The following is a 27633-nucleotide window of genomic DNA, read 5'->3' as shown; positions in this document are numbered from 1 at the left end:
GAAACCCGAAGTGTAGTTTGAATTCTGAAGCAGTTTGAACCCCTGCTTTGCAACCCTCATTTGAAACCTGAAACCCTAATCGTACTTTCTAACCCAAGTTTAAAATCCCACCTTGAAAGCCAGAATTCTCAACTCACTTTCTGAACATTTATTTGCATTTCATGGAAGTATTTACGAAACGGACTCCATTTTAGCAAACACCGACGACGGCTTCAAATAAACGAGGGCGCACGCGTGTGTGTGAACATCTTTCAGTTGTATTAAATACACAAATATTGTGTGTGCGTGTGCCGTTGCATTGTGTGTCTCGTGTAGCTTGCTGCTAATTGTTCCAATCAGCACTACATGGATTTTCAAGCTAACAGGACAGCTAGTTAGCACTGACGACGTCACGCTAAGCTAAATGCTAATAAGCGTCAATTGTGGAAGACCTTGACAAGCTATTGCGGCGTGTGGCTAACTATTGCTAGCGGCTGGCATTAGCATCCAGGCATGTAGCTGAAGGCTCGGGTTTGTCTTGGCGTGCGTGCGTGTTAGGACAGCAGCTCGAGCGTGACGCTTCCCGCGTGTTTCTTCAAGATGGCCACGGCCTGCTCGTGCGTGGCGCCGTCCAGACTTTCACCGTTCACCGACAAAACTTGGTCGCCGCGCTTCGGAAGTCCGTCCGCCGCTGCCGCACCCTGCGCACACACGTTAGCATGTTAGCTTCGCATTGCTTCAAGGAAGACCGTGTTGACGTAGATGGCACAAACACGTTAGCATGTTAGCATGTTAGCTTCGCATGGCGAGGACCTTGTTGAAGACGCTCTTGACGTAGATTGGCAGATCTCCGTGCGCGCTGCCGACTCCTCCGACGATGCTGAAGCCAAAACCGTCGCTCGCCTTCTCCACAATCACCGTTCGACGGCCAGATCCTCTGAGGGGGGGGGGAGGGGGGGTTTAGCATGCATGCGTGCGTGCGTGCGTGCGTGCGTGCGTGCGTGAGTGTGTGTACTCACTGTGCGTGTGCGTCGCTGGCAGGAAATAAAGTGGAGCTGCTGCTGGACAAATTCTCCACCTGACTCACGATGGCGGCCATGTTGGTGTCAGCGACCACCTGGGGCACGCACGCCGATACATTGTGAATGCGTTGATAACAGGAATGCAAGTTGTGTGTGTGCGTGAGACCTGCAGCCGGACATCTGCGGACGTTTGTCTGAGCATGTCGACGACGTCCTCGTGCGACAGCGCGTCCACCGACCGGCCGTTGATGCTGACGATCCTGTCGCCAACCTACACACGCACACACAATCACGCGTGTGGCAAACACGCACGCACGCACGCACGCACGCACCTTGAGCTGCCGCGTGTTGGCGGCAGCGCCGTGATGTTGGATCATGGCGATGAAGACGGGGACGTCCCCGAGAGGGCTGCCCCTCCCCCCTGCGATGCTCACCCCCAGGGAGTCACCTGCACCCTGGAAGGGACAGGGGTCAGGGGTCGGGGTTCGCATCATCCTGCTCTAAAACTTTGAACCCAGCCTTAACCCCCGTGCAAGTGTTTCAATGTGTGTGCGTGTGTGAGGTTACCCTGGTGATGTGGACCGTGCGCAGGTCGACACCTGCAAAGGCAGCCCTGACGTTACCACGGCAACAAGCCCGGTTCACATGCTAATGCTAACATAAACATCAATGACCTACTTGTGTCCTCGGTAGGACAGGAAGTGACATCATCACCCTCCTCATCCTCTTGCTGTGACGAGACAGGAGTCACCACGACCTTTGAACTTCTTCCTCCGTCATCCATCTACGCACACACAAAATCTTTCGGTCACTTCCTGAATCCCTTTTCAGACTCTCGACTCATTTCAAGATTCGAGTTGTTTTTTCCGACTCTTTCTGATTCGTTGGAATCTTCAGACTCTTGACATTTTTTTTCCATTTCTTTTTGTTTTGTTTTTTAAAAATTCTTTCCCCTTTTCAGACTTCTTCTTTTCTTCGATTTTTTTCTAACTGACCTTTGAATCTTGTTTCTTGAGAGTGAAGCGTCAAACTCACGTGCGCGCCGCGTTTGCAGGAAGCGGCTTTGAGTCGACCCACCTCCAGCGTGACGTGACCTCGGACGCACTGCGGGGTCACGCAACACGTCAGCGTGTGAATCATCGCTCTCGGAGACGGCGCGAGCGGGCTTTGGTCACCTTCAAAATGGCGGCCACGGCTTCCTGGGAGGCGTGCGCGGTGTCTTGGCCGTCGACCGACAGGATTTGATCTCCGTGCATCAGACGGCCGTCCAGCTCGGCGGCGCCCCCTCTCATCAACTCCGAGATGAACACGCCGCTACCGCTCCTGCGCGCACGCACAGACGCACCCAAAACAAAGCCAGCCGAGGAGTCGTCACTTTGGCCGCCCAGCAAGACGCGGTGCGCGTCGCCACGGCAACGGACCTCTTCCCAACGATGCTGATGCCGAGGCCACGCCCGGCCTTCCTGCGCAGCTCCACGGCGACCACGTCCAGCGGGCACGGCGGTGACCGGCTCGCATCTGATACGCTGGCGTTTGGCCGGCTGTGGCGCCCGCCGCCGCCCTCGCCGACACGGGGGCGGCGGCCTCCGTCCCGCAGAACCTTCATGGCCACTTTGGAGCACGGACGCCTCAACGCCGCGATGGCCTCCTCGTGAGACGTCCGCCGGAGGTCCACGCCGTTCACCTGCGCGTCGTCATGGTCTCGTCACGGTCTCGCCGTGCCGGAGCGTGTTCGGCGCGCGTACCTCCAGAATCTGATCGCCGGGCGACAGGCGGCCATCTTTGGCCGCCGCTCCTTCTTCGTACACTTCGAGAATCACGATGGCCTGCTGGCGACGCCCAAACGTCAACATGAAATGAAATGAAAGAAAAAGTACAAATGGGAAGAAAGCAGAAAAGAAGTCAAAATGGAAGGAAACGTTTCATCGCACGTAAAAAAAAAACATTTTTAATGCAGTCAGTGTAAAGTCAAAGTAAGATTCAACGTGAAATGAGCATAAAAATGAAAATCAAAGTGAAGTCGGTACTGACGACATTCGGGTCAAAATTGGAAGTCAAAAGAAAAAAAGTCATGTCATGAAAAAGTGGGAAAAAAGAGAAATGAAATTTGACAGTCAAAGTCAATTCAAAAGTCACAAATATTTCAATTGACATCAAGTCAAGTTGGCGGGAAAAAAGTTGACGAAAAAGCTCGAAAAAAAAAAACAAGTGTAAAGAAATTTACGAGTTGCGTGTCGACGCCTCCCACCACGCTGAGGCCCAAACCCGAACGACCTTTGCAGATCTCCAAGGTCGTCACTCGGCCCGGCAGGATGCGGCAGGTGGACGGGTCGCGGGAGGAGGCGGGGCTTCCTGTTGGCAAAGCAAGCCCGGTCACCATGACGACCACCACGCGGCGGAGGCGGGGTGGGCCGGTCGGGGGCATTTCGACCTGTGGTGACGTCGACCGACGAGGCGATGATGTCATCGTCAACGCGCCGCTGCTCACTCTTTCAACCATCGACAATCAACCATCAATCGGCGCTTTGGCGCAAACCCGTCATGGGGGCGTGGCCATGTCATCATGACCCAGCTGTTACCTGCTGCTCCGGTGCGTCCTCGTTTATCTTGTGGCCGTCCTCGATGACCTCGATGACCTCACCGGCCTTCTCGTCCTAAGTCATGAGGGAGGGGCTCATTTGCATCTCATTTGCATCTCATTTGCATCCATCGAACACCTCACAAGTCAAACACCCCAAAAGCACGTAAACAAGGCTGACCGTGTCTTCATCCGAGGGTGGGCGGAGCAAGTCGCTGTCGGGTGGGCGTGGCCATTCCGCCGCGACCAGCGAATCCCCTGAAGGCGGCGGCGGCGGCGGGGACACGCTCTGACGGAAAACACGTGATGTCATCCATCACGTGGCCAGCAAAGCGGCGGCGGCGGCTTTACCTTGGGGGGCGGCGGGAAGGGCGGGACCGCCATCTGCTGGACGCCATCTTGGCTCCTGCCACGCGGGGTGATGTCATCAAGGTGACGGCCAGGAGAGGACGCTTAATCATCAAAAGGCCTTTCTTACCTGAGCAGCACCATTTTGACTTTGGAGGCGGAGCTCTTGATGAGGGCCGAGGCGTTCTGGTGGCTCCGCCCATAAAGCACGTGATCGTTCACCTGCCACACACGCAAACGGCTAAAACACACACTAGCAAAGCAAAAGAACCCCCGAGAGCCGATAAAGCGAGCGCGCCCGACCTGGAGCAGCTGGTCGCCCACGCGCACGCGTCCGTCGGCGGCGGCGGCCCCGCCCGGGCGGAGTCCAACCACAAAGACGCTGAGAGTGGAGCGGTCCCGATTCCCGGCCAGGTTGAGCCCCAGACCGCCGCCCGCTTCCTTGTCCAGCTCCACGCTCAGCAGCTCCCCCCGCAGGTCGCCGTAGCGATCACGCCAAGGCTCTGGGCACGCACGCACGCCCGTTAGCACGCAGACAGCCGGGCGCCAAATATTTCCACCGGAGGTCTCGGGCGTGACGCAAGTTTGGTGGCAATCAAGCGGGCTTCTTTTCGCTCACCAGACTCGACCAGTGCACGAGATCAGGCGTCAAATCCTGAAGCGCCGACACCTGCGCCCTCCGGTGGACAAAATGGGCAACAACCGTTCATTGAAAAAAACTGGACCAACCAACCACAGTGAACGGCTTGACGGGGGACACGCGGGCCGTACCTTTGACACACTTCCTCCGTACAGCGTTACCGCACACACACACACAGCAGCTGCGCAATAACACACTCATCACTGTCACAAATACTGCAGCATGACGCCACTTGCGTGTCCATACATGATGATCTGCACGCACGCACGCACACGCACGCACACGCACGCACGCACGCACTGACCTGCCATCAGGACGCTCCATGCTTCAGTCTCGCCTCACGCGTGACATCCAGATGGCCACAACGCGCGCGTGTGCGTGCGCGCGTGTGCACACAGCTAGCAATGTGACGACACGCCCTCAGCCCCTCCCAGCCCAACTCACGCAAGTCAGCTCAGCAGCGCCCCCAGCTGACTGCAGCAAGGACAGCGAGGAGAAGAGGAGCAGGAAGCCAGGCAGGGGGCGGGCCAAAGTCGGCGTTGCGCGTTTGTCATTGGCCGAGCAGCGGGCCTTGACTTGCCAGCTGAATTGAATGCGGCAAATCAATTTTATACGTTCGGCAAACTTGAAAATAAGGAGCCGGTTAGACGGACGGCGGCAGGGAGAGCAGGAAGGAAGTGCTGACATGAGCCAAAGATGGAGGGAGGCAAAAAACAAGCGTGACCAAAAGAAGACAGAAAAGAAACGAAAAGCGAGTCTGAGGGAAGGAAGGCAGGAAGGAAAGAAAAACGGAAGAGAAGGAAAAACAAGAAGAGAAGAAAGGAAGGCAAGGAAACGAGGAGAGAAGGAAAAGAGAAACAAAAAAAAAGTGACAACGGAATCGCTTTTGGTTTTGTCCGATTGCAAGTAGAAGTTGCTTGGAATTAAAGTCCAAGTGTTTTCTTTTGTCATTTTCGAGCCGTTCCGAAGGTAAAACAAGGACAGCAAAGAACGAGTTGCGCTGGCATCGCTTTATTGCTCCGAAAAGGTCACATGACATTTGAAGCATTCATGACAGCAAGCCACTGGCCACGCCCACCGCTCAAGTGACGACGCCCACTCACTCACAAGCCCCACCTCTCAACCAACCACAAGTCAAGCCCCGCCCCCAAAGCGTGGGAAAACAACAAGATTGAGCACATCGTCATCCAATCACTTTGCAAAAAAGGTGTGGTTTTTTTGGGGGGGGGGGTATAGAGGGAGGGGGTGCGGTCATACAAGGCCTGCAAAGACACACAAAAAAAAAACTTTTTCAATACTCGGCCAGCCGCTGAGCCGGCGCCGCTCGGGAAAAAAAAAGAGAAAAAAAAAGTTGTTCCTAATTTTTTCAACATAATTACATTGAAAAACATTTCATTCCTAAATTTGGATTCATTTGGCTTCAAGTCAAACTAGAAACATTTGACGCAATCAGAATTCAACATCAATCATTTCATACTTATTGCGTATTGTCGTCATCTCATTTGTAAAAACAAAACATTTTCTATTTATGTCATTTCAATAACTGCTTGATTAATTATCATCGAATGAATTAGAAACACTCAAAAGGATCATGAATTGCTCATCAATAAATAAGCGAATGTCGATATTTGCATATTGGCACAATTTTCAACACCGATCCATACGATTGGTCCGTCCTGTCGTGTGGGTGGGCTTAATTTTTACAAACGATTGCGCAATCCAAAGTGTTGAAAATGGCTGGCGCTCTTTGACGATGACATTTTCGGGCCATTTGTGGAGCTGCGACAATTTCAATTTATTGATCTATGCCAATCGTTCATTCATCGAGGAAGGAAATCGTCAATCGTTATTGTAAATGCGATCACATTTGTTGCAACGATATGAAGTTAATGACGCATATTCCAATTTTCTTTCTTTCTTTGGGTTATCAAAAGAAGCAATTTGCCGGAGACGCACCTGGAGGGGCCGGCGGCAGCTCCTGCTGCGATTGGCCGGGCGGCCTGTAAGGGGGCGGCTCCCGCTGAGGGGGCGGGGCTCCTCTCATCATCTGCAAAAAACAACACAAAGTCAAAGTGGACTTTGTGTTCACTTCCCGCGATCACGAGAGAAAACTCCCACAATCCTTTGCTCCTCACCAAAACATCAGCAGCTGATGATAGACACGTGATGACGCGCACGCACGCACGCACGCACGCACGCACGCGCCGCAAATGCCACAAACTCCGTATTGGCCGACATTTTCACTAACACATTTGATTAAAGCTACTTTCTAACAACTTCGTGCATTTTTGTGTAACAAACAAATCTGAAACGTCTTCAGCGAAGGCAACAGCAGAAAATGGCCACAAGGTGAAGCGAAGTCAGGAAGACGCATTTAAAAGAAAGAAAAATAAAACATCTCATCAAATAATTGAGGTTCGGTCAAAAAGGCTGTCTTCATTTTTTCATATAAAAACTTGATCCTTTTGATATATTTTTGTTCAAAATGTATTTCCAATAAAGTTTTGGTCTTTTTTTATTGGGTTGTTGGCATCTGATCAAAGTAACTTGTAATCTAACTTAGTTACTTTCCTGATGACCTGAGATTGAACGTAACTTTTCAAGGTAACTATGACAACACGGTCTTCAATGTGTTTACACGCACACACACACACACACACACACACACACACACAAAAGGTGCACACAAAAGCAATTTGCGTGTGCGTGCGCACATACTCGCGGGTTAGCAGACAGACTCTGGACGATGAAGACGACGGGACTCGCAGCAGATTTGATAGCGTCGATCGCCTCTTCGTGAGTGGCGCCTTGTAAATCCACACCTGACACCTGCGCACACGCGCGCGCGCACGCACACACCTTACATGAATGCGACTTGACAACCACGTGAGATTTCAAAGGTGACGTCGAAGTTGCCAGAATTGGAACGAGAGACCAAGCAGCCATGACACGTCACAAGTCCAGGAAGTGGGCGGGGCCCAGGACAAGGTCGTCAGCCGCTCGGTGCCCGCGGCTTGTCACATGTCCAGAAAGTGGGCGGGGCCATTTGGCCGCCGGATCATCTGATTTGCCGGCTTCGGCGTGCGGCGGAAGACGACGACGACGACGATGAAAAGCGGACGCAACAAGAAAAGGGAAAGACGAAAGGAAATGCAGGAAGGAAGAGGAAAAAGAAGCAAGAAATGAAAAAGGCAAAGGAAGACGAAATAAGGAGGAGAAGTAGAAGAGGGCAAAGGGCAAAGGTGAAAAGGCAGGAGAAGAACAAGAGACAAAGGAAAGGAGAGAAAAGAGTTTGGAAGGACCTGCAAGATCTTGTCTCCGGTCTTGAGGGCTCGCGTGGAGTGGGCGGGGCTTCCGGGGAGCACCTGCTTGATGAAGATTCCCTTCAGTTCTTCTCCGTTCCGCAGACGCTTGATGACGTGATGGCCGCCTACGATGCTCAGGCCCAGCGACCCGCCCTCCTCGGCGCACACCTCCACCCTGCGCGCACGCACGCCGTCAGAAAACGCAAACGGCGGTCGAGTGGGGGGGGTCCTTTACCTGCGGGGGGGTCCCCAGTGACTGAACCGAGGAGTTTCCTCACCCTCGCCCTCCTCGCGCTCGGGAAGCTCCCTACGCACGCACGCACGCACGCACATGCGCAATGAGCAGCAGGTCGATGGGGGCGGGGCTCCACGCACGACTCACCTGTGCCCTCTTCTGGTGGCAGAGAAGCCCACTTGACTCCGCCTCCTGCGTTTCTCCGTGTCAATCATCCTGATGGACCTAAGGTGACAATCACAAGTGAGGGCGGGTGGGCGGAGCCACTTGATGGCCAACAGATGGCGACACGGAGGAAGAGGAGGAAGAGGAGGAAGAGGAGGACTCACTCGGTGTCCGTCCCACTGACTTCTGAGTCGGCCTCCGTGTCTGCACGCTGGCCTGCACACGCACACGCACGCGCACACGCACACGCACGTTTTGGGTGATCACATCCGAATGATATTTGCAGACGTGAAGCGAACGAAGCGTCACCAGGAAGTCGTCCGTCTTGCGTCCGAGTCTGAAAGGGAAACACAAGAAGCACGTTTGACTCGTGAGCTTCCCTGACGACAAAATCTTTTGCGCGACGGCGTCCTTTCACATTTGGACGGCCTCCGTCTGCTTTTGCAACGCTTCGCTGGACTTTTTCAAAATCAGGCACGAGATTTTTGTAAGAACAATAATTGATCGCACTGGAAGTCAAATGAATACGAATCGATTCAAAAAGAGTCGATTGAAAAAGAAAAAAAGACAAAATGTGTCAAATGTGAAACGTATCGCGAGCGCTGCTGTCTGTCAAAGTGGATCTTGAAGAGGTCGACCGACCTGCTGTGCGGCTCCCGAAGCCGGCGAGGAGGACGCCGGCTTCCATTCGTCCCAGGACGGAGACGCTTTCCTGGGAGGCCGGCTCGTCTCCGCCTCCGTCTCCGTCTCGTCTTCATCGTCCACCGCCATCTCCCTGCCCTCCTCCTCGGTGGGGTCAGAGGTCAGAGAAGCCGGAGCGCACGGCGAAAGGCCAGCGCTGCTGGTGAGCTCCGCCTCCTCAAGGTCATGCGGCGAGGAGGTCACGTGAGCGTGCGTGAGTGACTTTGAAGACAGCCAGCGCATAAAAGACAGAAGAAGAAAAAAAGTGCGCGCTCAGCACTTCCTGTCACGGCCGTTACCGCCGCCAGTGCATTAACGACAACACTTAGGATAATTTCCCGCCGCGCCCTCAAACGGAGGTGAGGCGGCAAACGCTTGATGGCGCCAACGCGACCCTCGTAACGTTTTAAGAGGCGGCGACCTTTCACGTGACCCGAGCATTTGCCACGTCAATCATCTGCCACTTGAGGATCTTGCTCAAGGGCACGTTCGCATGCCGAGTGTCGGGGCTCGCACCCGCAACCTTCGTGTTGGGAGACGAATGGAAAAAGGGAAAAGATCCTCGCCTTGAAAATCGGTGACATCTTTTTTCTTTGCACAGGATTGAAGACACGAAGACGATGAGGCGCGGCTGCTCGCTCGTCACCGAAAAATCACATTTTCACGACGCAGTCATTCACATTCGTTTGCGTTAATTGTCATTTTTGGGAAAGATTTGTTATTTTATGGACAAAAACGTGACTTTGTGATGTTGAACTTGAATAAACGTGCAAAATGTTGACCGATTGGCGGCCATTTTGGGAAATGGGTTGCTGTGATGCACAAGTCGGTCGTGAACGATAAATGGCGACGATGCTTCAACGCTTCCCCATCGCTGCAAAGCCATTCGGAGCGGACATTTTGAGGAACTGTCCATGTGGCCGCCACAATGAAGTGACGTTTTTTTCCTGGAAATCTTGACGACGCGCGTCCCGGCAACAAACAGGAAGTCACGCTACACAAACACTTCCTGCGGTGACCTAATACTGCGGTAGTCGTGGACCGGGACAGCGCCCCCCCCCCCAACCCCTTGACAACCCCCCCCCCCACCACTCCACTTAAGAGTGCGGCGATGTTGTCGAGCTGATGGAGCACTTTGCCGCGTCCCGACATCTCGCTGACTCAGCGACTCGCTCGAGGAGGACGAGGAGGACAGACGAGGGGGATGAAGGCGAGGAGGAGGAGGAGGAGGAGGAGGAGGAAGGGAAAAAAAAGGAGGAGGGAGGTTGACGGAAGGTGAAGGGGATGCGGGGACAGGACAGGACAGCATCACTTTTGCTCTCCATGTGCGGCCGGTGGCTGAGGGACGTCCTCTGACATTCGCACAGGACAGCGGACGGGAAAATGAAAAAAAAAAAAAAAGAAGGATCAAAAAAGGGGAGGAAGCAAAGACAGAGAGAGCAAAAGATGAGAAAAGAAAGGAGAGACAGGAAGAAAGAAGGATAGATTTGAGGAAAGAAAAAAGTACAGAAGGAAGAAAGAAGGACAGATGTGGACAAAGGAAGAGCAGAAAAGAGATAGAGGATCAAAAAGGATTGAAGAGGAAAGAAAAGAAAAGGAAGAACAAAAGAAATAAGACAGAAGGAAAGAAATGGTAGAAGTAGAAAAGGAAGAAAGGAAGAAAAGGAAAGAAAAGTAGAAAAGAAAAATGACAAGAAAAAAACAAATGAGGAAAGAAAGTGGACAGACAAGAAAAATGAAAAATGAAAAGAGAAGCCAAGAAAGAAAGAAAGAAGAATGGCAGGAGATCTGTAGGGATGAGGATGATGAGGATGAAGATGATGAAGATGATGAAAGATGGGGGCGGGACAGACGAGGACCAGATTAAGGACAAGAGGAAGTGTGTTCCAATTTGAATGAATCCCAACAGCCAAAGGCAATGAAACCCCTGTTGCATTTTTGGCCACCGATACCGATACCGATCCGATACCGATACCGATACCCACTTTTGCAGTATCGGAACGACGCCAAAATAAAACACCTGAATGGGAAGGACAAGTCTGAATCCAAATGGAATTTCATTGGGAATCTCCTAGATTGCTTTGGCCAATCCAAACGCTTTGTTAGGAACGGCCGAGCTGCGTGCGGCGGCCTTTGACAAAAAAGCGTCATGGCGTCATCATTTCGACATTTCCCCGAGAGCTCGTCTGCGAGGGGAACGTTCGGCCGCCGCGAGACGCGCCCACATCCGTCACGGGACGCGCCCACATCCGTCACGGGACGCGCCCACATCCGTCATGGGACGCGCCCACATCCGTCACGGGACGCGCCCACATCCGTCATGGGACGCGCCCACATCCGTCACGGGACGCGCCCACATCCGTCACAGGACGCTCATCCCAGGAAACGGACAAACGGATCACGTGGCTTGTCAACAGGCGACTTCATTCGCAAACATTTCAACGGCAACGACTAAAAAGGCGAGTGTTGCATCTCACCACCAGCGGCTTGCGCACGCCGAGGCGCACGGCGCCGGGCGCCGCCCCCTTCAGGACGCCGACGGCCCGCTCCAGGGTCAGGCCCTCCAGCCGGACGCCGTTGATGGAAACTAGTTGGTCGCCGGGAAGTAGAGCGCCGCCGCGCTCCGCCGGGCCGCCCGCCACCAGCGAGCGGATGACCATCACGCAGCCGCTCGGGTCCAAAGGGTCCTGAAAGCAAACACCGGCAATGGGACTCGTTTCAAAACGGCAAGACATGAAACTCCAAAATCAGCAAACAAAAAGCGCAGTGTCCCATTTTTCACATCTTCATTTGGAAGCCGCTTGTGTCATCAGTCAAACGGAAAAGAAAGAAAACATTTGAACTCATTCACAACTTTGCCAAATCAAATGAAAACCGCAGCCATAAATAGCAAATAATAACAGTGACGTCATGGAGGTGACCAGCAGGGGGAGACAGAGACTAAAAAACTTGGCTTTCATGAGAGAAGGCCTCACCGAAAACAAAAAAACAGTAAAAAACAAGACATGAGACGTTTTAAGAGTTGTCATGACAACTTTAAATCTCATCTTGTCTGTTTTGTCCTCGCCATCGTCACGTACCTTTTTTTTTTTAAACATAAAAAAATGGAACAAAATCCCAAAATGCCGAATGCAAGAAGAGCTCACGAGAGCCAGCAAGTCGTCAAAAGAGGCTCCGATCATTCAAATTCAGAAAAATGGCAGCTGTAGTGATCGTGAATAAATTGGCATAAAGGTTGCGTTTTGCTGCCGCGAGAAACCAAAAGTTGACGTCATCGCGTCATCATTTCAAGTTTGAAGTGAAGTTTGAAGGCGATCAATTTCACGGCGATCAATTTCACGGCGATCAATTTCACGGCAGTCTTGGACAAAACCAAAGACGCACATTTTAAGATGACATTCATCATGAAAAATGCACCCAAAAAGGTTTGGGGTGCGACAACAACACGCTTCCATAATTAATCCTATTTTGGAGGTTTTTTTTCAGAAAGAATTGAACGCGAATGGACTTTTTGGGAGCGGGTTCTAGAGTTGAAAAAAGAAACTTGAGAATGCCGTGAGTACTTTTGCTACCTCGGGTTGTGATGGAGGAAGGAAGTGTTGGCGTGGAGTTGGCGTGGAGTTGGCGTGGAGTTGATGGCGTTGTCTAGCGGGCACGCACGAGTTGGGAAGCAGGAAGTGATGCGAGCGCCAAACTTTTGGCGAGGTCAAAGGGCCGACGCCGAGTTGAAGGCGAGGACGGACGAACGGCGGGCATAAAGCGGCGCGCACGCACGCACACGCACACGCACGCACACGCACACAATGCACGCATGCACGCACGCACGCACACGCACACACACGTGGCGCACTCCCCGGTGGCATAGCCGGGGCAAGGCAGGCCGGGTTCAGCCTGGCTCGGCGTGCCAACTGGAGTATTTTTAGAGGCGGCGAGATGGCTACAGGTGATGATGCTCCGCCTACTGCAGCTCCTTCTTCATTTTGGGAACGCCAACTTTCTGCAAAGACCTTTAGCTCGCACGCCAAACTATTCAAAGGTTCTTTTTGCAACTACGCACGCACACGCACGCACGCACGCACGCACACGCACGCGCACGCACGCACTTATTCTTAGCACTTTGTGTTACTACGGCAAGCGTGGAAGACGAATCCGGCGCACAGAAACGAAGTACACGCGTGTAACATATGTACACGTGTGGCGTCGAGATATGTCGAGATATGCCGTCCACGTGCGTTACACGTGGACGGCCTTTCCCGACTGAGGACCGGTCTGGGTTTTGGAGGTGCTGATCTTCATCCCAAGAACTAAAAGGAAACCAAGATCCAGTATTTGTCCTCATCGTTGGCAAAGGCGCTTGCTTTTTTGTTAATTTTTTCATGATGATGATGATGATGATGATGATGATGATGATGATGATGATGATTCACTTCCTGGTTTGGTCCATAACATCTGCCAGAAATATGTTCCAAATGTTGAACTTTGCTTTTCAAAGTTATTTTGAGAAAACCTCAACCATCATCAGTCTGCTTTCACGGAGGACGACGGCAAGCTGAGCCGCAAGATTGTGAAATCGGAGGATTTGGTGGATTTCAAGTTCCACGACGTCCCCAAACGATTCATCGATTTGCATTTGAGAAGCGATTAGTTGGCGACGCGTCAACAAACAAATGCTTGCTTGTCAGATTGTGTCTGCACGAAAAGAGGACAAATCTCTCGCGTTGTCTCGATATTGGGAAGTACCCCCCCCCCCCCCCAAAAAAAACAAAAAACCCACCGCCCCCCAGGCGGGTGTTGCATGAAGACCACCCGGGACGTCACCTAGAGTTCGCTCCACCCCCTCAGCTAGGGGAAGGAGGGGGGAGGAGGGGGGCGGGGTCTTGGAGGTGAAACTGCGCCTACAGACAAAGAGCTAAGAATGTGCAAAGGGGGTGGGGGGGTGTTGTTATTTTTTTTGGGGGGGGGGGGGGGGTTGTAGTGGCAGTTACCTGGTAGTCGAGGATGCTGAAGCCCAGACCTCCGCCGGCCTCCTTGTGGAGCTCCAACACGTCCACCTGTGACGACCACAGCGCCAGCTCCTCGTCTTCTCCTCCTTCTTCTTCCTCCTCCTCCTCTTCGTCAAGCTCCGCCGGCATGGCCGACAACTGCCGGCACATCACACTGCTGTTAAATGTCCACCTTTTAATCCGCCGGTGACCGTGTTTGGTTTTGGAGTTTGGTTTGGGCTGACGGACGGCAAAGGTTCTGTAAAAAACGAGCGCACTCGCTCAGCTTCCTTCCGACGCACGCCGAGACTTCCATGGAGACTTTTTTGCCCTCAACGGCGCATGAAATGAGAGCGTGCGTTCACTGAAATGTCTGGCGCAGGCCGACCGTCGTCTGCTAAGCGCCGTCGTCGTGATTGTTTGGAAACTCTCGGGGAAGGAAAGTCCAAAATATTCTTGACAATCCCGTCATGTTGTAGACACGGCGGCTAAATCGGCTCAGCTCGTTAGCGTCAGCCACAGAACGCAGAATCTTCTTTTTTTTTTTAACCAGGTCAAATGTTTGAGAACTCTCATTTGCAAACATGACCTTGTCATGTGGTCCGGTTCGAGTTAGCTGAGGTTTGACTCGGGATCGGGACCCATCACACGCCTCCTCTGCCCGAGCGCACAGAAGAAGAACCGACCTGCTCCACTTGCCGTCGCCGGCCTGGGTCAGACGCGGCGCTCGCTCCGCTGCACAGCGCCGACGCCAGCTTCACCTCCAGCTGACAAAAACACAAACAAGCAATCGGCACAATTGCACAACTTTGTTGCTCAATCGGATCAAACGGCAACATTTTGTGGGCTTCAATTCAATACAGACATTATTTCAAATTTGCAGCGCAGAAAATCCTGAAGCGATTGCAGCTCAAGTTCAATCGAATTTCAGATTTATTTCATCCAAAATCCCATTCAAAATGGAAGGGATTGTTTTTTGCCGCTTTGCGTGCAGGAAAAAGCAAATGCCGGCGCCATTTTTCAAATGTTTGGCTCTTTTGTGGCGTTTGAATTTGGAGCTGGTCGACTTTGATCCATTCCAACCACCTTCTTTCTGATCATACACGAAACAAACGACACGAGACAATCAAGACGCTATCGTCATCGTCATCGTCAGCCACTGCTGCAAAAGTGTCTCAATGTAGCGAGCGTGTCGCTAACTTTGTTCTTTTTCAAGTCGTGAAAGTCAGCGAGGACACAATTTCAAGGCCAGAAAGCGTCCTGGCAAACTCCGAATTGCGACTTTCAAAGGATATCATCACCGACATACGTCGTCCACGCTGCTTCCACGTCCTTCCGACTCTTCTTCCGCCTCGGAGTCGGACGCCAGCTGACGGCAGCAGACCAGCGTGAAAGGCGGGGGCGCCGCTTTCAGGAAGGAGACCACCTCGCGCCGAGACTTGCCGTGCAGCCGCACCTCGTTCACCTGCGGCCGAGGCGCCGATCAAACAAACGCTCGGACAGGATTTGGGGCGGGGGCGGAACCCGTTTACCTCCAGCAGCTCGTCCTCGGGTCTCAGGACGCCGTCTTTGTCGGCGGCTCCTCCGGGCAGCACGCAGGACACGTAGTGGTGGCCGTCAAAGGAGTCCACGTCCACGCCCAGGCGAAGCGCGTGCACGGGAAGGAGCTGCGAGAAAACGCCAGCCGTCACGTCAGGTCAGGCGAGCGGCGGCAGGAAGTGCGGCGTGCGCGCGTCACCTCGGAGGAACTCCGCAGATGGGCGTCGTCCTCGATCGCAGGACGCAAGTGGATCACCTGAAAGAAGGCGTCCGTCCACATTCCATTCAAACGGACTCGTTGGCCGCCATTGGCGGGGATGCTCGTCAAGGAGGTTTTTCAAAGGTCAATTTCAAGCTTGGAAACAAATCTACCGGCACGCCCGCCAGAAGATGGCGGCCAAGCGCCATTTTGTATTTGACGACAGACCACGGGAAAAACTCACTCGTTGGACAACTTTCAGCCTTTGACACTTTTTCACGTATTCACACGCTTGTGTCATAAAACCAATACTGCTAAGGCTGTAATAATAATAATCATCTATTGTGCGCCAACATTGCAGCTCTGCTTACTTTTGGGCTCTGACGTGAGTTTGGTAAAGCGGCAGCGCTTATCATGTTCATTAGCACCACCGTTTGCTGAAAGTGGACCAAAAGCATAAAAAGGCTCACAAAGTAGTCAAACTAACTATTTTCAAGTCAAACACTAAAGCTAGCGACGGACGAGTATCGACACCAGGTATCGTGTTGGACCGATGCCGTTTTACAGTCAGAAACTAGAAATGACAAGAACAGAAGTTTGCCGTTCATTCACCAGAACCAAATGGGCTCACATTGAGGAGATCCAACTTGGTTCATTACTTGGTATTGTAACGACTCAAGACCTAAAATCAGTCTGAAAAAAAAAAGTGCTATACAACAAATAATTTTTTTTTTTTTTTTTTACAGCTCACAATGATGGAAACAAAGAAAATTGGTCGTTCCTCACCAGGACATGGTAGTTTGGACCCAGAGCCTTCTGCCACTTGGCCTTCACAGCCGCATCAGCAGCTGCACAAACACGCAAGCAAATGACACAAGGAAATAACACACGCACGCACGCACGCACGCACGCACGCACGCACGCACGCAGGCACGCACACACCTGAAGTGGGAAACAAAAAAACACACATTTTTGTGTTGTGTCAAGAGCTCCGTCTGTCTTAAGGTGAGCGGCGGTTGCTACGGTAACGCGGATGTCAAGCCGATGTCCGCCTGCTGCTGAGCTCACCACAAAAAAAAAAAGAAAGGCAACGCTTTAGATTAAATTAGCATTGCTAAGCGCGGCCGGGCCGTCATCAATCTTTGGCGTAGAGAAGAATAAAAAGGCTCGTACATCCACGCCGCACGCTAATGGCTAGCAGTTAGCGCACACGCCAGACATCTGCCGGCCACAAACTTGGACGCTAACCACTGCGGAAGAATCCCTCGCTCGAGTCGTGAGGCTGCCATTTTGTCCAGCTCAGCCTGTAGGTGGCGCACAACTCTACTTTGCCAGCATCTTGTGGCAAGGAACTGTGGTGAAGCAGGAGTTTCATTTAGACAAAAGTAGTGCTTTGCCTCAACCTCATGGCTTTTTGGGAGGTGGGTTGTCACGACTCGAGTGTGTGTCTGTGTTATGTCGCGCGTGTGTGTGTGTGTGTGTGTGTGCTCACCCCTGCTTGTGTTGTGCGAGTCCAAATATTCAGCGTGAGTCTTCAACTCCAGTGACCTCTGCAGTGACCCCTGAGAAGACGCCACTGAAACACACACATGACACACAATAAGAACACAAGAACACATACACGGGGAAATACACACAAGTGCACACACACGCATTGCGAAAGAGCACTCAAACACAAAACGACACACGCGGAGACTCACAAAGATTGTGCAATAAGAGAGACAGGCAGTCGCCATGTTGGTTACCTCGATCCAGGGACCTTTCGGCGGCGGCGGCGGCGTTGTTGTTCTTTCGGACGAGCGTGAGAATCACGGTGCGTCCCGTCCGTGACATGACCTCCACAACTTCCTGGTTGGTCAGACCGTGGAGGCTGACGCCGTCCAGCTGAATGAGCACAACACAAACATGGCGTCGGCCATTTTGTAGGCTGCACGGCGACGAAGATACAAAGGTAAGGTTTGAGAAACGAGTGCATTTCAGACCACCGCCACTAGATGGCGATAGCAAACTTCACAACGGCCCGTCTTTGATTTCCGAGCAGGAGAAGGAAAATATGAGTTGGTTGGTGGTGCCAAAGCTTGGCGGAAGACGATTTAAGACACAAGTGTTTGGAGTTACGATTGTGCTCGTATTTCAAGTTGCGTAGTGATTAGGTTGCGGCGTGCGAAGCAGCCATAACGATGATGACATCATGACGGCGTGGCGGTCTTCTCACAGCAATGAGTCGGTCTTGAACTCTGATGTTCCCGCTGTGATGGGCGGCGCTGCCCGGGACCACGTGCTTGATGAACACGCCCACCGCATCTGTCAGGAGGTCGACAACGTCGTCATGCAAAGATGGAGGCGGATGCTAACGTTAGCAGCAGCTTCCAAAACATGAACATTGGCTGAAGAAAGGAAAAGGAGAAAGATGATGACGACGACGACGACGACGACGACGACGACGACGACGACGACGACGACGACGACGGCGGCGAACCTCATCCTCCTGGCTAGCTCGCCAAAGTACAGCGTTCATGTCGGTAGCCCGTTTGATAGCGAGAGATGAAGAAGAACAAGGAGGACGAGATGCGGCGAGCCGGCCTACCTTGGCTGGTGAGCGGGTTGTGCCCGATGATGGAGATTCCGAGGCTTTGTCCGTCTTTCCTGGCGAGCGGAACCTCGTGGATCTCGTAGCCGTCCAGGTTGGGCTGAAACACACAAACAGGAAGTAGGAAGGAGAAAGCAAGCGGCAGGAAAGACGTGACCTCAAGCAGCAAAAAGGAAGTAGGAAGGAGGAGAATTGGGAATCCAAGAGAGGAAACAGGAAGTAGAAATGAGGAGGCAGGAAGTAGAAAGTCACGTCTGCTCACCAACTTGCTGGGCCGGCGTTGCGGCTGCGGGGGTGCGGTCGACACGGGGGCCGAGTCGGGCGGAGGAGGCGGGGCTTTGGTCCTCTGACCGCACGGGTCCCTGGCGATCAGCATGGTCACGTGACTCCCGCACCCCTGCAGCACCTGGACCACCTCGTCGCTGCTGAGCCCGTCGGTGGGCGTGGCCCCGATGCGGAGGATGCGGTCGCCCGTGCGGAGACGCCCGTCCTGATTGGACGAGGAGGAGGAGGGGGAGGAGTAGAAGAGGAAGAGCAAAGAATGGTTGGCCGCGGACGTACCCTGTGGGCCGCGCCTCCCTCGACGAGCGTCCGGACCACCACGCCGGCGCTCTTCCCGCCCACGATGCCGAAGCCCAAACCCGCGCCGTCGTTGAGCAACTGGATCTCCTCCACGTGAGCCCACTCGGCCTTGGAGGAGGTCACACCAAAATCTCTCGTCAAAAACGGGACGACGGCCGCTGAGCTCAAGATGGCGACATGTCGGCTATTGTCCCCGAGCGGGAGATGTTGGTGCGGGTCCAGATAAACCAGCGCCGTTCTGAGCCAGGAAATGTGGGCGGGGTCCGTGACGTTGACGTGTCTCACCTCGTCCTCGTCCCTGGCGAGCGTCATGTCCAGCGTGGGACCGGGCAGCTGCAGCAAAGCCAGCGCCTGACGCTGAGTCATGCCCGCCTCCAGGGGGCGCCCATTGATCACCAGGATCTGATCCCGTTCCCGCAGTCGTCCGTCCCTGCCGACGCCAACGCAACGCCATCAAAGCCGTGCGGGCGGATCAACGATATGTGCTGCTGTTTTGGTTAGCAACAAAGTTGAAAGCGCTTCTATCGTTCGCGTGTCAAATGTTTCCTTTCCCCGTGACAACGAGCGCGGCGTGTATTTGAGGTGTGGCGCGGCGTCAAGCCACTATTTGAGGAGAAGGCCCCGATTGGCCGAGCGTCACCTGTCAGCCACGCCTCCGGGCTGGATGTGTTTGACGAAGACGTGGTGGCCGTTGCTTCCCGGCTGCAGGCCCGCCACGCTGAAGCCCAGGCCCCCCGACGGCGGGCGCGGGAGACGCACGTGCTCCGTCGGGCGACCCTGACACACACACAGAAAGGTACAGCACAAACACACACATGAACACACACAAGATGGCGAAAACCCCCACAAAGCCACATTGACGTATGTTTGTGCGGTTCTCACGGCGGCCGCAGCCACGATCCAGCGGTGAAGGCGGTCGGGCAAAGGCGGAGCCCCGAGGACGGCGACGTCTGAGTCGTCGGCGGGGACGACCGGGGACGAGGACGGGGACGAGGACGGGGACGAGATGGCCGAGCCGTCGTCGGCCGCCGACTGGTCCGAGCGCCGGCCGCCCTCTTCCTGTGCCGGCGAAGTCAACTGGAGGGCGAGGAGGAAAAGGTCAGCTGCTCGTTAGGCGCAAAAGTTGAGGTGCAAAGTCAAAAGCGCCGTTTCCTGGTCGGAAGGCAACGGACAAAAACACAAAACATGTCGTGCTTTTTGGAGGACAAAAATTTGCCGTCACAACATCAATCAAAGTGAATGAAAAGTTTTTTTTTTGTGGTCACATTTGAATCAATTGGTTGTCGGTGGCCACTCGGCTCCTCACTGAGGATAAAGAATCCTATGAACATTGGCTGAGTAGTGTCATCGCCAATGTCCACATTGTGCTGCAGAGCAGAACAGGTGTGGGCAAGTAGCGATACCAGGTATCGGTATCAGTCGATAGCGAGCTTTATTTCAAGGTATCGGTATCAAGGTGGCCGATACCAGGACTCTTGCGACCGTTTTACCATCAGCAACGTAAAGCACACGTTTGCTCACTAAGAATGGATTGAAATTCAGTTTCTAGTGTGCTCGATACCAAAATGGATTTGATCAACAAACACTCAAAAAGAAAACGGAGCTGAATTTTTATTGGGATAAAAAAGGCCTTTCTTTGAAAGGATCTGTCATTGTTTTGGGGGGGAAATTGGCCATATCGAAAGTACTAGTGGTATTAGCACTTGGTACGGATGAGTACTGGTATCAGTCTGAAAAAAAAGTGGTATCGAAGCTTCCAAATGGAGCAAGTGTTGGAATCACACAAAGTCGCACGCAAACACACAAAAGTTGCAAAGAAGTGCAACGAAGCTGGCGTGCAAATGGACGCCTTCCTCGCAGGTAATGTAGGAATGACCTTTCCGCTCACTCTGTGTAGCTGAGCTCCCCGCGGCACGGGCGGGGCCGGCGCCGGCAAAGCAGCCGGCTTCCAGGCGAGCGAGCCAGCAGTTTGTCAAAGCGGGACGGCGGGTATTAAAGCTTGATTGATCAGCGCCGGGGAGGCCGGGCATAAATAAAGTGCCGCCGACGCCTTCATAGACTTACAGTACGTGGAGTGGCCGACACTTGCCGCAACCTTGGCGCCACTTACAATATGAAGCCCGCCATTATCTTAATTTGGACGCGGCGTTATTTATTGGCGAGGCGCAGCCCCATACGGGAACGGGACGCGCGCCTCGTCGTACGGGACGCACGCCTCCGACGTGTCAAAGTGACATCACATGCTAATTGTTGTGCGTGCGGTAGATGCGATGCGGCACAACACACACAAAAACAAAGAGCTGACAGCAACATGAAGAAAGCCTGCGTGGGCTTCCAGGACCCCCAGCCAAAGCCCCAGGCAGGACCCCCAGCCAAAGCCCCCCAGGCCCCAGGCAGGACCCCCAGCCAAAGCCCCAGGCAGGACCCCCAGCCAAGCCCCAGGCAGGACCCCCAGCCAATGCCACGGCACCTTCAGGCAGTGCTTAAGACAAAGGGAATACAAGCAACTATTGAAGATTGACATATCGTTTGGAAAATACCATCCATTCCGCCATCTTTTATTTCTGGGAAGTATGCATGGTGCTTTCGTCACATTATTCAATTTTTTTTTTGACGTCCTGTTTTGGTGGCTTTCATGAGCTGGAAGCACAAATCATGCAAAAATAAAGAAAAAGCTTGAAATCGTGAGCCCTGAATCTATAATCTATGAAAGTTGGACTTTTTGAATGGAATTATGGAAATGATTCAACTTTTGGGGGTTTGCAACCTCGGGAACTTTGCTTTTTTGCCCTTCAAAAATAAAGCGTAAATGCACATCCCCTTTGGTAGGTGGCGCTCTCATTGTCAGAGAGCACACAAGGAGAATTTGCTCGTCTGCAAAGGTGTACTTACAACTATTTTATAGGCAAATGATTTTCATATTTGTTGTTGTGGCAGAAAGTGGAGGCCTGAAATATTTTGTTTACGTAACAAAGGTGAGAAGACCCGCCGGCGTACGCCGATGCTGCCAGTAAACTCACTTGCATTACTTTCACAAGTCACTTTAGCTTCATGCTAACAATGCTTCATGCTAACACCCTCCCTCCTCTCTCACACCTGCTCTTTGAGGTGCGCGACGGCACGCTGCAAGGCCAGCACGTGCGCGAAGAGCGGACTGTCCAGCGTCTCCTTGAGCGCCGCCACGTGGCCCACGTGGCGGCGCCACTCCTCCTTCTCGGCCAGCTTGACCCGCAGACGCTCCAGGGCGGCGACCGCCCGCCGTCGCTCGCCGGGCGACACCGCGGCCGCCGGCCAAACTTGACTCGGGCCGGCGTTGTCCGGCATCCCGCTTGGATCTGCAAGAAGACATGATCACATGACGAGGGTGACCTTGAACCTGCTCCACCGCAAGCACCAACTTGAACCCTCAGCATTCACGTACAAAGCAACCTAAACACTCCCTCGTGTAAATGAGCTCAATCTACGGAAATTCTCACAAAAGGAACCTAAATACTTTTAAAGCTACTGAAATACTTGATAAAAGTTATGCAAATACTTTTAAATACACTCAAATACTCAAGAAGTCACTGCCAAATCTACTGAAATACTCAAGTAATCCAACGTGTACTCAAGTACTCCCTAAACATTAAGTCTAAAAGCTATGAAAAGCTACCTTCATCCTCTTGAATCTACAAATGACAAAAGACTCTGAGATCATCAAATACTTTTAAAGGTTACCTAAATACTCCTATATAATAAAATCTGCATTGCGCATAAAATCCAAATTGAATTTGGATAAATGTTTGAAAAGAAAATGATTCTAAATGATTCATTGCAAACAGTTTTGTCTCTCTCCTTTTTCAAAGTTGAGGCTCGTCAGGGTTTGGCAGCTTGAAGGCAACTCAGATCAAAGTTAACGTGAAATCTTTTGAAACACTTGGCCTTATTTTTTAAAGCACATTTGACAGTTCTGTATTGAGTATCTTTGACTCGGAGACCCAAAAAGAAGACACACACAAAGCTCACGTTAAGAAGAGGAATTATATTACATTAAAATGTATCATGTCATTGTTCTCTTTACATTAAATGTATCTCTTTTTCTCGGTCGTATGGCAGCAAAATGCTTTCGTAACAGATGAGGAGCCTTTTCAGATTTGAAAACTCGAGTGTAGCAGGCCTTCCTTTTCGAGGCAAAGAATTGATTGCACACCTGCAGCCAGGTGAGCCTTCACGGAAGTGAAAGTGGGAAGGTCGATGGAGGCAGGGCCGAGTGGCCAACAAACAAGCTCTTCGTACTAAAACGTTGATTGGTTGTTTACGCCGATTAAACTACTGATATATTGATTCCATAAACTAGGTGATGTTTTTTTTTTTTTCTATGGGCGGGGTCACTTTGCATCATCCAGCAGGTGCATGAAAAGAGATGACCCCACCACATGAACAAAACTCACCATGAAACGCAACACAAACCAACAAAGTCATCAACTCGGGCAACGTGCGCGTCCATTGGTGTGACAGTTGCAAAGAAACGACAGACAAGAATGAAAAGTTGGTGTCGTCTCGCAACTTGGTGGGCTAGCCGTTAGCATGCTAACACCCTTATCTCAAAGTGTCGCCCGCCACCTCTAAAAACTCCCCCGACTCGTTTCGTGTTCTTCCCAAGCGGAAAACGCATTCGCACAACTTGCCCATTCAAACAAGAGTGAATAAAAGCGACGACTTATTTCTTTCACAAGATTTGTCATCGAAACTGAAGCGAAACTTACTTGAAGTGGCTTCCCTTGAACGACAGTATCACTTTAAATGCTGCGTTTACTTGCTGTGGGAAACACCACTACTGTAATTCTACAACGTCACCCAATCTACACGCGTCGATGTTTTTGTTCCTTTAAAAAATAATTATATAAGCTTCAGAAATTACCCCATAATTAACTTTAGGAGCTTTACGGCAACTCTTTGTTTTAAATGTTGCCCGTGAAGAGGGAAAGCGACGATTCGTGTGAGTAATTACTTTTTCCCCCTGTAGCCCTGAGGTGGCGTTTGTGACGTCACAGCATCCGCCATGTCGCGGCGTTGTTTGCATTCCGGCTTGTGTGCAATTTTGTTGTTTTTCTTGTCTTGTTCGTCTTTTCGGCGGACGATTGTCGCGGCGGCGGCGGAGACGGAGACGGGCAGCTGCCACAGCCTGAGACTCGGACAATATCCTTCCCATGACTCGCTCTCGCTTGACTCGTCTCGTAGATGAACGTGGAGCTAATGCTAACAGCTAGCAGCCACTTGGCTGTCAACCGAAAGCAGAAAAAAAAAACAAGCAAGCAAAAACAAAAAAATATCGTGACGTTGCGGCAAACGAACAGCCAAATAACAGATCAGATGAAATGGAATTTGTCGCGCGCATGTGGCTGCAATAATGCTTGTTTGTTACTTGGGAGTTGATGACGGACAGTCTGGATGAAAGCATCAAATCTGTTAAAAAGGCTCATCCATTGAGATTTACGTGACATGACATTCAGCGTTCACTTCCAATGACTTCCGGGTGGCAAAGGCATGTACTTGACAAATCTTCCATATCATCAGAACCGTTAAAACAAAAATGGGTTGAATGAAAACATAGCATCAGCATTGCCTCCTCTTATTGAGTGATTTTTTTCTCCGTTCTTTTTTTTCTGACTGCGGTTTGATTTATCATCGGTGAGGGTATGCAAATTAGGTGCAACTGCAACTAATAATTATTTGGATATACACAATATTAACCTCAGATTTCTCGAGTTGAATTTGATATTTATTTTTTAATCCTAAACAAGACATTATTTCAATTTGACAATGCAGGAAATGTGCAATCACAAATTGATGTTGTTCTCCCAAATAAAAGCAGATTGTTTTCCAAATGTCTTGCGTAAAAAAAATAAAATAAAAGGTCATCGATCTGCTTTCACGGAGGACTACAGAATCCGAGAATTCCGAGGATTTAGACAATTTGAAGTTAAACAAGGCCTGGACTATATAGTTGTCTGAAGTCGCTGAAAATGTTGACTTCCTGTCTGCTGTGAGTGACTTCCTGTTTGGCGACTCCTTGACAGCGCTGACGTATTTGTGTAAAGAGCCCAAGATCGACGATGTCACGCAGGAACCGGAAAACTGCCGAGATGCCGGCGCCTGGGGTCGGTGCCGCTCCCGATGGCCGCGTTTGTGGGATACCTTGTTGCCGTGGAGACGCTCATGAGTTTCTAACGCGTGCGCGTGCGTGTGCGTGTGTTTGTAGTGGAGTGTCTTCCAGCGCCAAACGTCACCTGCCGACTTTCCAATGGGACAGAATTTCGCTTTAGTGGGGAGGAGGTGGGCTTTAATAAAACCATTTCCTGCCGGAATGTGTGAGTACACACACACACACACACACACACACACACACACACACACACACACGTTACTATCCGGAAGGCTTGTGTGTGCATCCGTCCACATGTCGGTGTGTGTTGTTTTGTGCTTCCAGAAGCGGCTACTCGTACAAGGTGGCCGTGGCGTTGTCGCTCTTCCTCGGCTGGCTCGGCGCCGACCGCTTCTACTTGGGCTATCCTGCGCTTGGTATACGCACGCACGCACGCACGCACGCACGCACCTGCAAGCAGGTGAAGAAAGAAGAAGGCCAGCAGTTGAAGTTTGCCTTTTTGTTGCTTTGCGTCAGGCGTGCTGAAGTTCTGCACGGTGGGTTTCTGCGGCATCGGGACGCTGGTGGACTTCATCCTCATCGCCATGCAGGTTGGCGCCGGCTCTCGGCGGTGCACGCTAACATGCTAGCTGGCCTCTCGCGCCATTCGCATGCTTGCCGGCGCGTGCGGCGTCGCGCCCACGCTAACACGCTAACTGCGCTGCCTGGTTGTGTTGCGGTTTTAGATGGTGGGCCCGTCGGACGGCTCCGACTACATCGTGGACTATTACGGCGCTCGCCTCAACCGTCTGAGCATCACCGAGCACACGTACAGGAAGCCGCACCTCGCCCTGTGAAGTGCTCGATCCACGCGGGCCACGTCGGTCTCGTCGGCCGGAACCAAAAGTGTTGAGCGTGTGTTGAAATGTTCACATTGGCGCTGGCGCTCGCTCAAGGTTTCGAGACGGACGACCTTGAAGCACCTTCAACTTCCTCACGCACGCACGTTTCACACAGATCAGCTGTCAGTCGTTCATGGATTGAAAACAAAAGAATAATCGTGTTTGTTTGTTTGCGCTCGGGTGGAATCATCGGTTCGTGGGCTGGCCGATGAAATGGGCCCATTTTGGCCCGTCATGGACTCGTACCCGTTTCCAGCGGTTGTCGACAAGCGGCGCCGCTCTCATGATTTCTTACGCATGAAATGAGATGATAACGCGCATCCCGAAATCCTGAATCGGGACATTTGTTGCTAAGATCATTTCATGGAGCTGTCGTCCAAAACAAAGCAAATCTTCATTTGGACAAGCAACGCTAGTCGTGCGAGATTTGGACCCGCAACCTTAAGTTACATTTAGTTTCATCAAATAAAATCAATGCATTGTGGGAAGCAGAAAGCAAAGTTGTATTTACTGAACCGTCAATCGATTTACAGTTGACGGCTGACGGTTTGCGTGGAGGAGGTTCAAGGCTGGCCCGCCAATCTGCATCGACCCGCCCAAATGCCCGTTTAGGAATTACAAATATTTTGCAATTACTGACATTGGCTGATTAATCCGTGGTTGGTCTTTTTTTCTGACAAAAGTCGAAAAGAAAAGAAGAAAGCGTCTGTGTCGGGTCCGAATCGTCAGCATGAACGAGCAATGCATTGTCATCGTTGAAGCGGAAAAAGTGTCAATAAAGTTTGCTTTGGCTGATTTGAAGGACTTTTTGCCACGCATGAGACATTTCTCATTTGCAACCCGTGCCGTTGCTTTACACTTTTTTGTCTCTGACTTCAAGCGTATTCGTTATTTTCATGCACTTTCATCAAACAAATTGTTAAATTCATCAAATTGAATTATAAGGAAAAAAAAATAGGTACAAAATAAATGTCACTTCTGCCTTTAACATGAGTTTGTTTATTTGATCAAAAATAACTAAATATGCATATTTATAATTTAAATATTTAAGTTACCATTAACAAATGTTTACATTTATTGATTTATTGTAAATAGAATCCAACCATCCATTTTCCAAACCACTTCGGGAAAATTTCATTATTAACATCTTTGTGGTTATTTGATTAAATGTTTATTCAAGATTCAATCTATGAAATCAATATTTAGAATGTGAGAGCTGTTTAAGTTGATATTTTAACGATTCAAATTGACTTTGACACATTTTACGATGCATTTTTGAAAATTCATTTATTCCGTGTAATTATTGGCTACTTTATTTTTGTCAACATACATTTTAAAATATAATAAAAGTTCACTTTGGGTCACATCTGTGTGTTTGTGTAGATGAGTTACTTTGTGTGCGTGTGTGAATTATTCACGTTCTTCTACGCTGGCGAAACTTAAGATGTCGACTTAAGATGTCCGCCTCCAGACGGCAGAGCAGCCTGGAGTGTGTGTGCGTGTTTATGTCAACTATGCCAACAATTTAATCCGTGTACTACTTCAACAAAAGTGTGTGTGAGTGCAAGAAGAAGAAGAAGAAGTTTAGCGGCATATTTGGTGTTAGCATCTTTATTGTGTTGTCTTTGTGTTGCATAGAGACGCTTCCTGCCAGGACAGGAAGTCACTGAGGGACAACATGAACGGACGGAAGTAGCGACAGCGCACACGAGTGGCCAGCGGGAGGCGCCACCGCTGCCGTAAAGGAGTCGTTGAGGCACAA

The 27633-nt window shown here is 51.4% G+C and overlaps 2 protein-coding genes across 8 annotated transcripts; one reads left to right on the top strand and one right to left on the bottom strand.

Moving 5' to 3' along the window:
• Nucleotides 1-133: 133 nt before the first annotated feature.
• patj (PATJ crumbs cell polarity complex component) lies at nt 134-24009 on the bottom strand. Of its 7 annotated transcripts, none has more exons than XM_077584970.1 (44): nt 23836-24009; nt 21942-22180; nt 19728-19922; nt 19486-19622; nt 19131-19275; nt 18825-18953; nt 18526-18753; nt 18261-18363; nt 17889-17977; nt 17419-17557; nt 17166-17249; nt 16460-16521; nt 15674-15730; nt 15468-15602; nt 15245-15400; nt 14622-14702; nt 13939-14094; nt 11431-11640; nt 8915-9175; nt 8582-8609; nt 8437-8488; nt 8255-8332; nt 8108-8179; nt 7870-8047; nt 7286-7396; nt 6524-6614; nt 4231-4430; nt 4058-4149; nt 3931-3985; nt 3761-3868; nt 3581-3655; nt 3433-3490; nt 3226-3353; nt 2747-2830; nt 2423-2685; nt 2177-2324; nt 2037-2105; nt 1680-1785; nt 1569-1600; nt 1334-1456; nt 1168-1272; nt 999-1096; nt 793-916; nt 134-680 (listed from the first exon to the last, which is right to left on the bottom strand). In XM_077584970.1, the coding sequence occupies exons 2-44, from the start codon at nt 22167-22169 to the stop codon at nt 534-536; spliced, it is 5220 nt and encodes a 1739-aa protein (XP_077441096.1). In that variant the 5' UTR covers nt 22170-22180; nt 23836-24009; the 3' UTR covers nt 134-533. The 7 variants fall into 7 exon arrangements, 6 of the variants coding, with proteins under 6 accessions (XP_077441096.1, XP_077441095.1, XP_077441094.1 ...); XM_077584969.1 differs by lacking the exon at nt 23836-24009 and adding an exon at nt 23591-23814; XM_077584968.1 differs by lacking the exon at nt 23836-24009 and adding an exon at nt 23276-23541 and having other exon boundaries at nt 2747-2827.
• On the top strand, nt 23881-27237 carry tm2d1 (TM2 domain containing 1). Its single transcript, XM_077585040.1, has 6 exons — nt 23881-24023; nt 24912-24985; nt 25087-25195; nt 25315-25406; nt 25507-25580; nt 25716-27237. The coding sequence occupies exons 1-6, from the start codon at nt 23887-23889 to the stop codon at nt 25824-25826; spliced, it is 597 nt and encodes a 198-aa protein (XP_077441166.1). The 5' UTR covers nt 23881-23886; the 3' UTR covers nt 25827-27237.
• Nucleotides 27238-27633: the final 396 nt, after the last annotated feature.

This window comes from Vanacampus margaritifer, chromosome 13 (assembly GCF_051991255.1).
Source record: "Vanacampus margaritifer isolate UIUO_Vmar chromosome 13, RoL_Vmar_1.0, whole genome shotgun sequence".
Taxonomy (NCBI): Eukaryota; Metazoa; Chordata; class Actinopteri; order Syngnathiformes; family Syngnathidae; genus Vanacampus; species Vanacampus margaritifer.
Note: the sequence above shows the minus strand (reverse complement) of the source record. Positions and strands in the feature narration are given on the sequence as shown.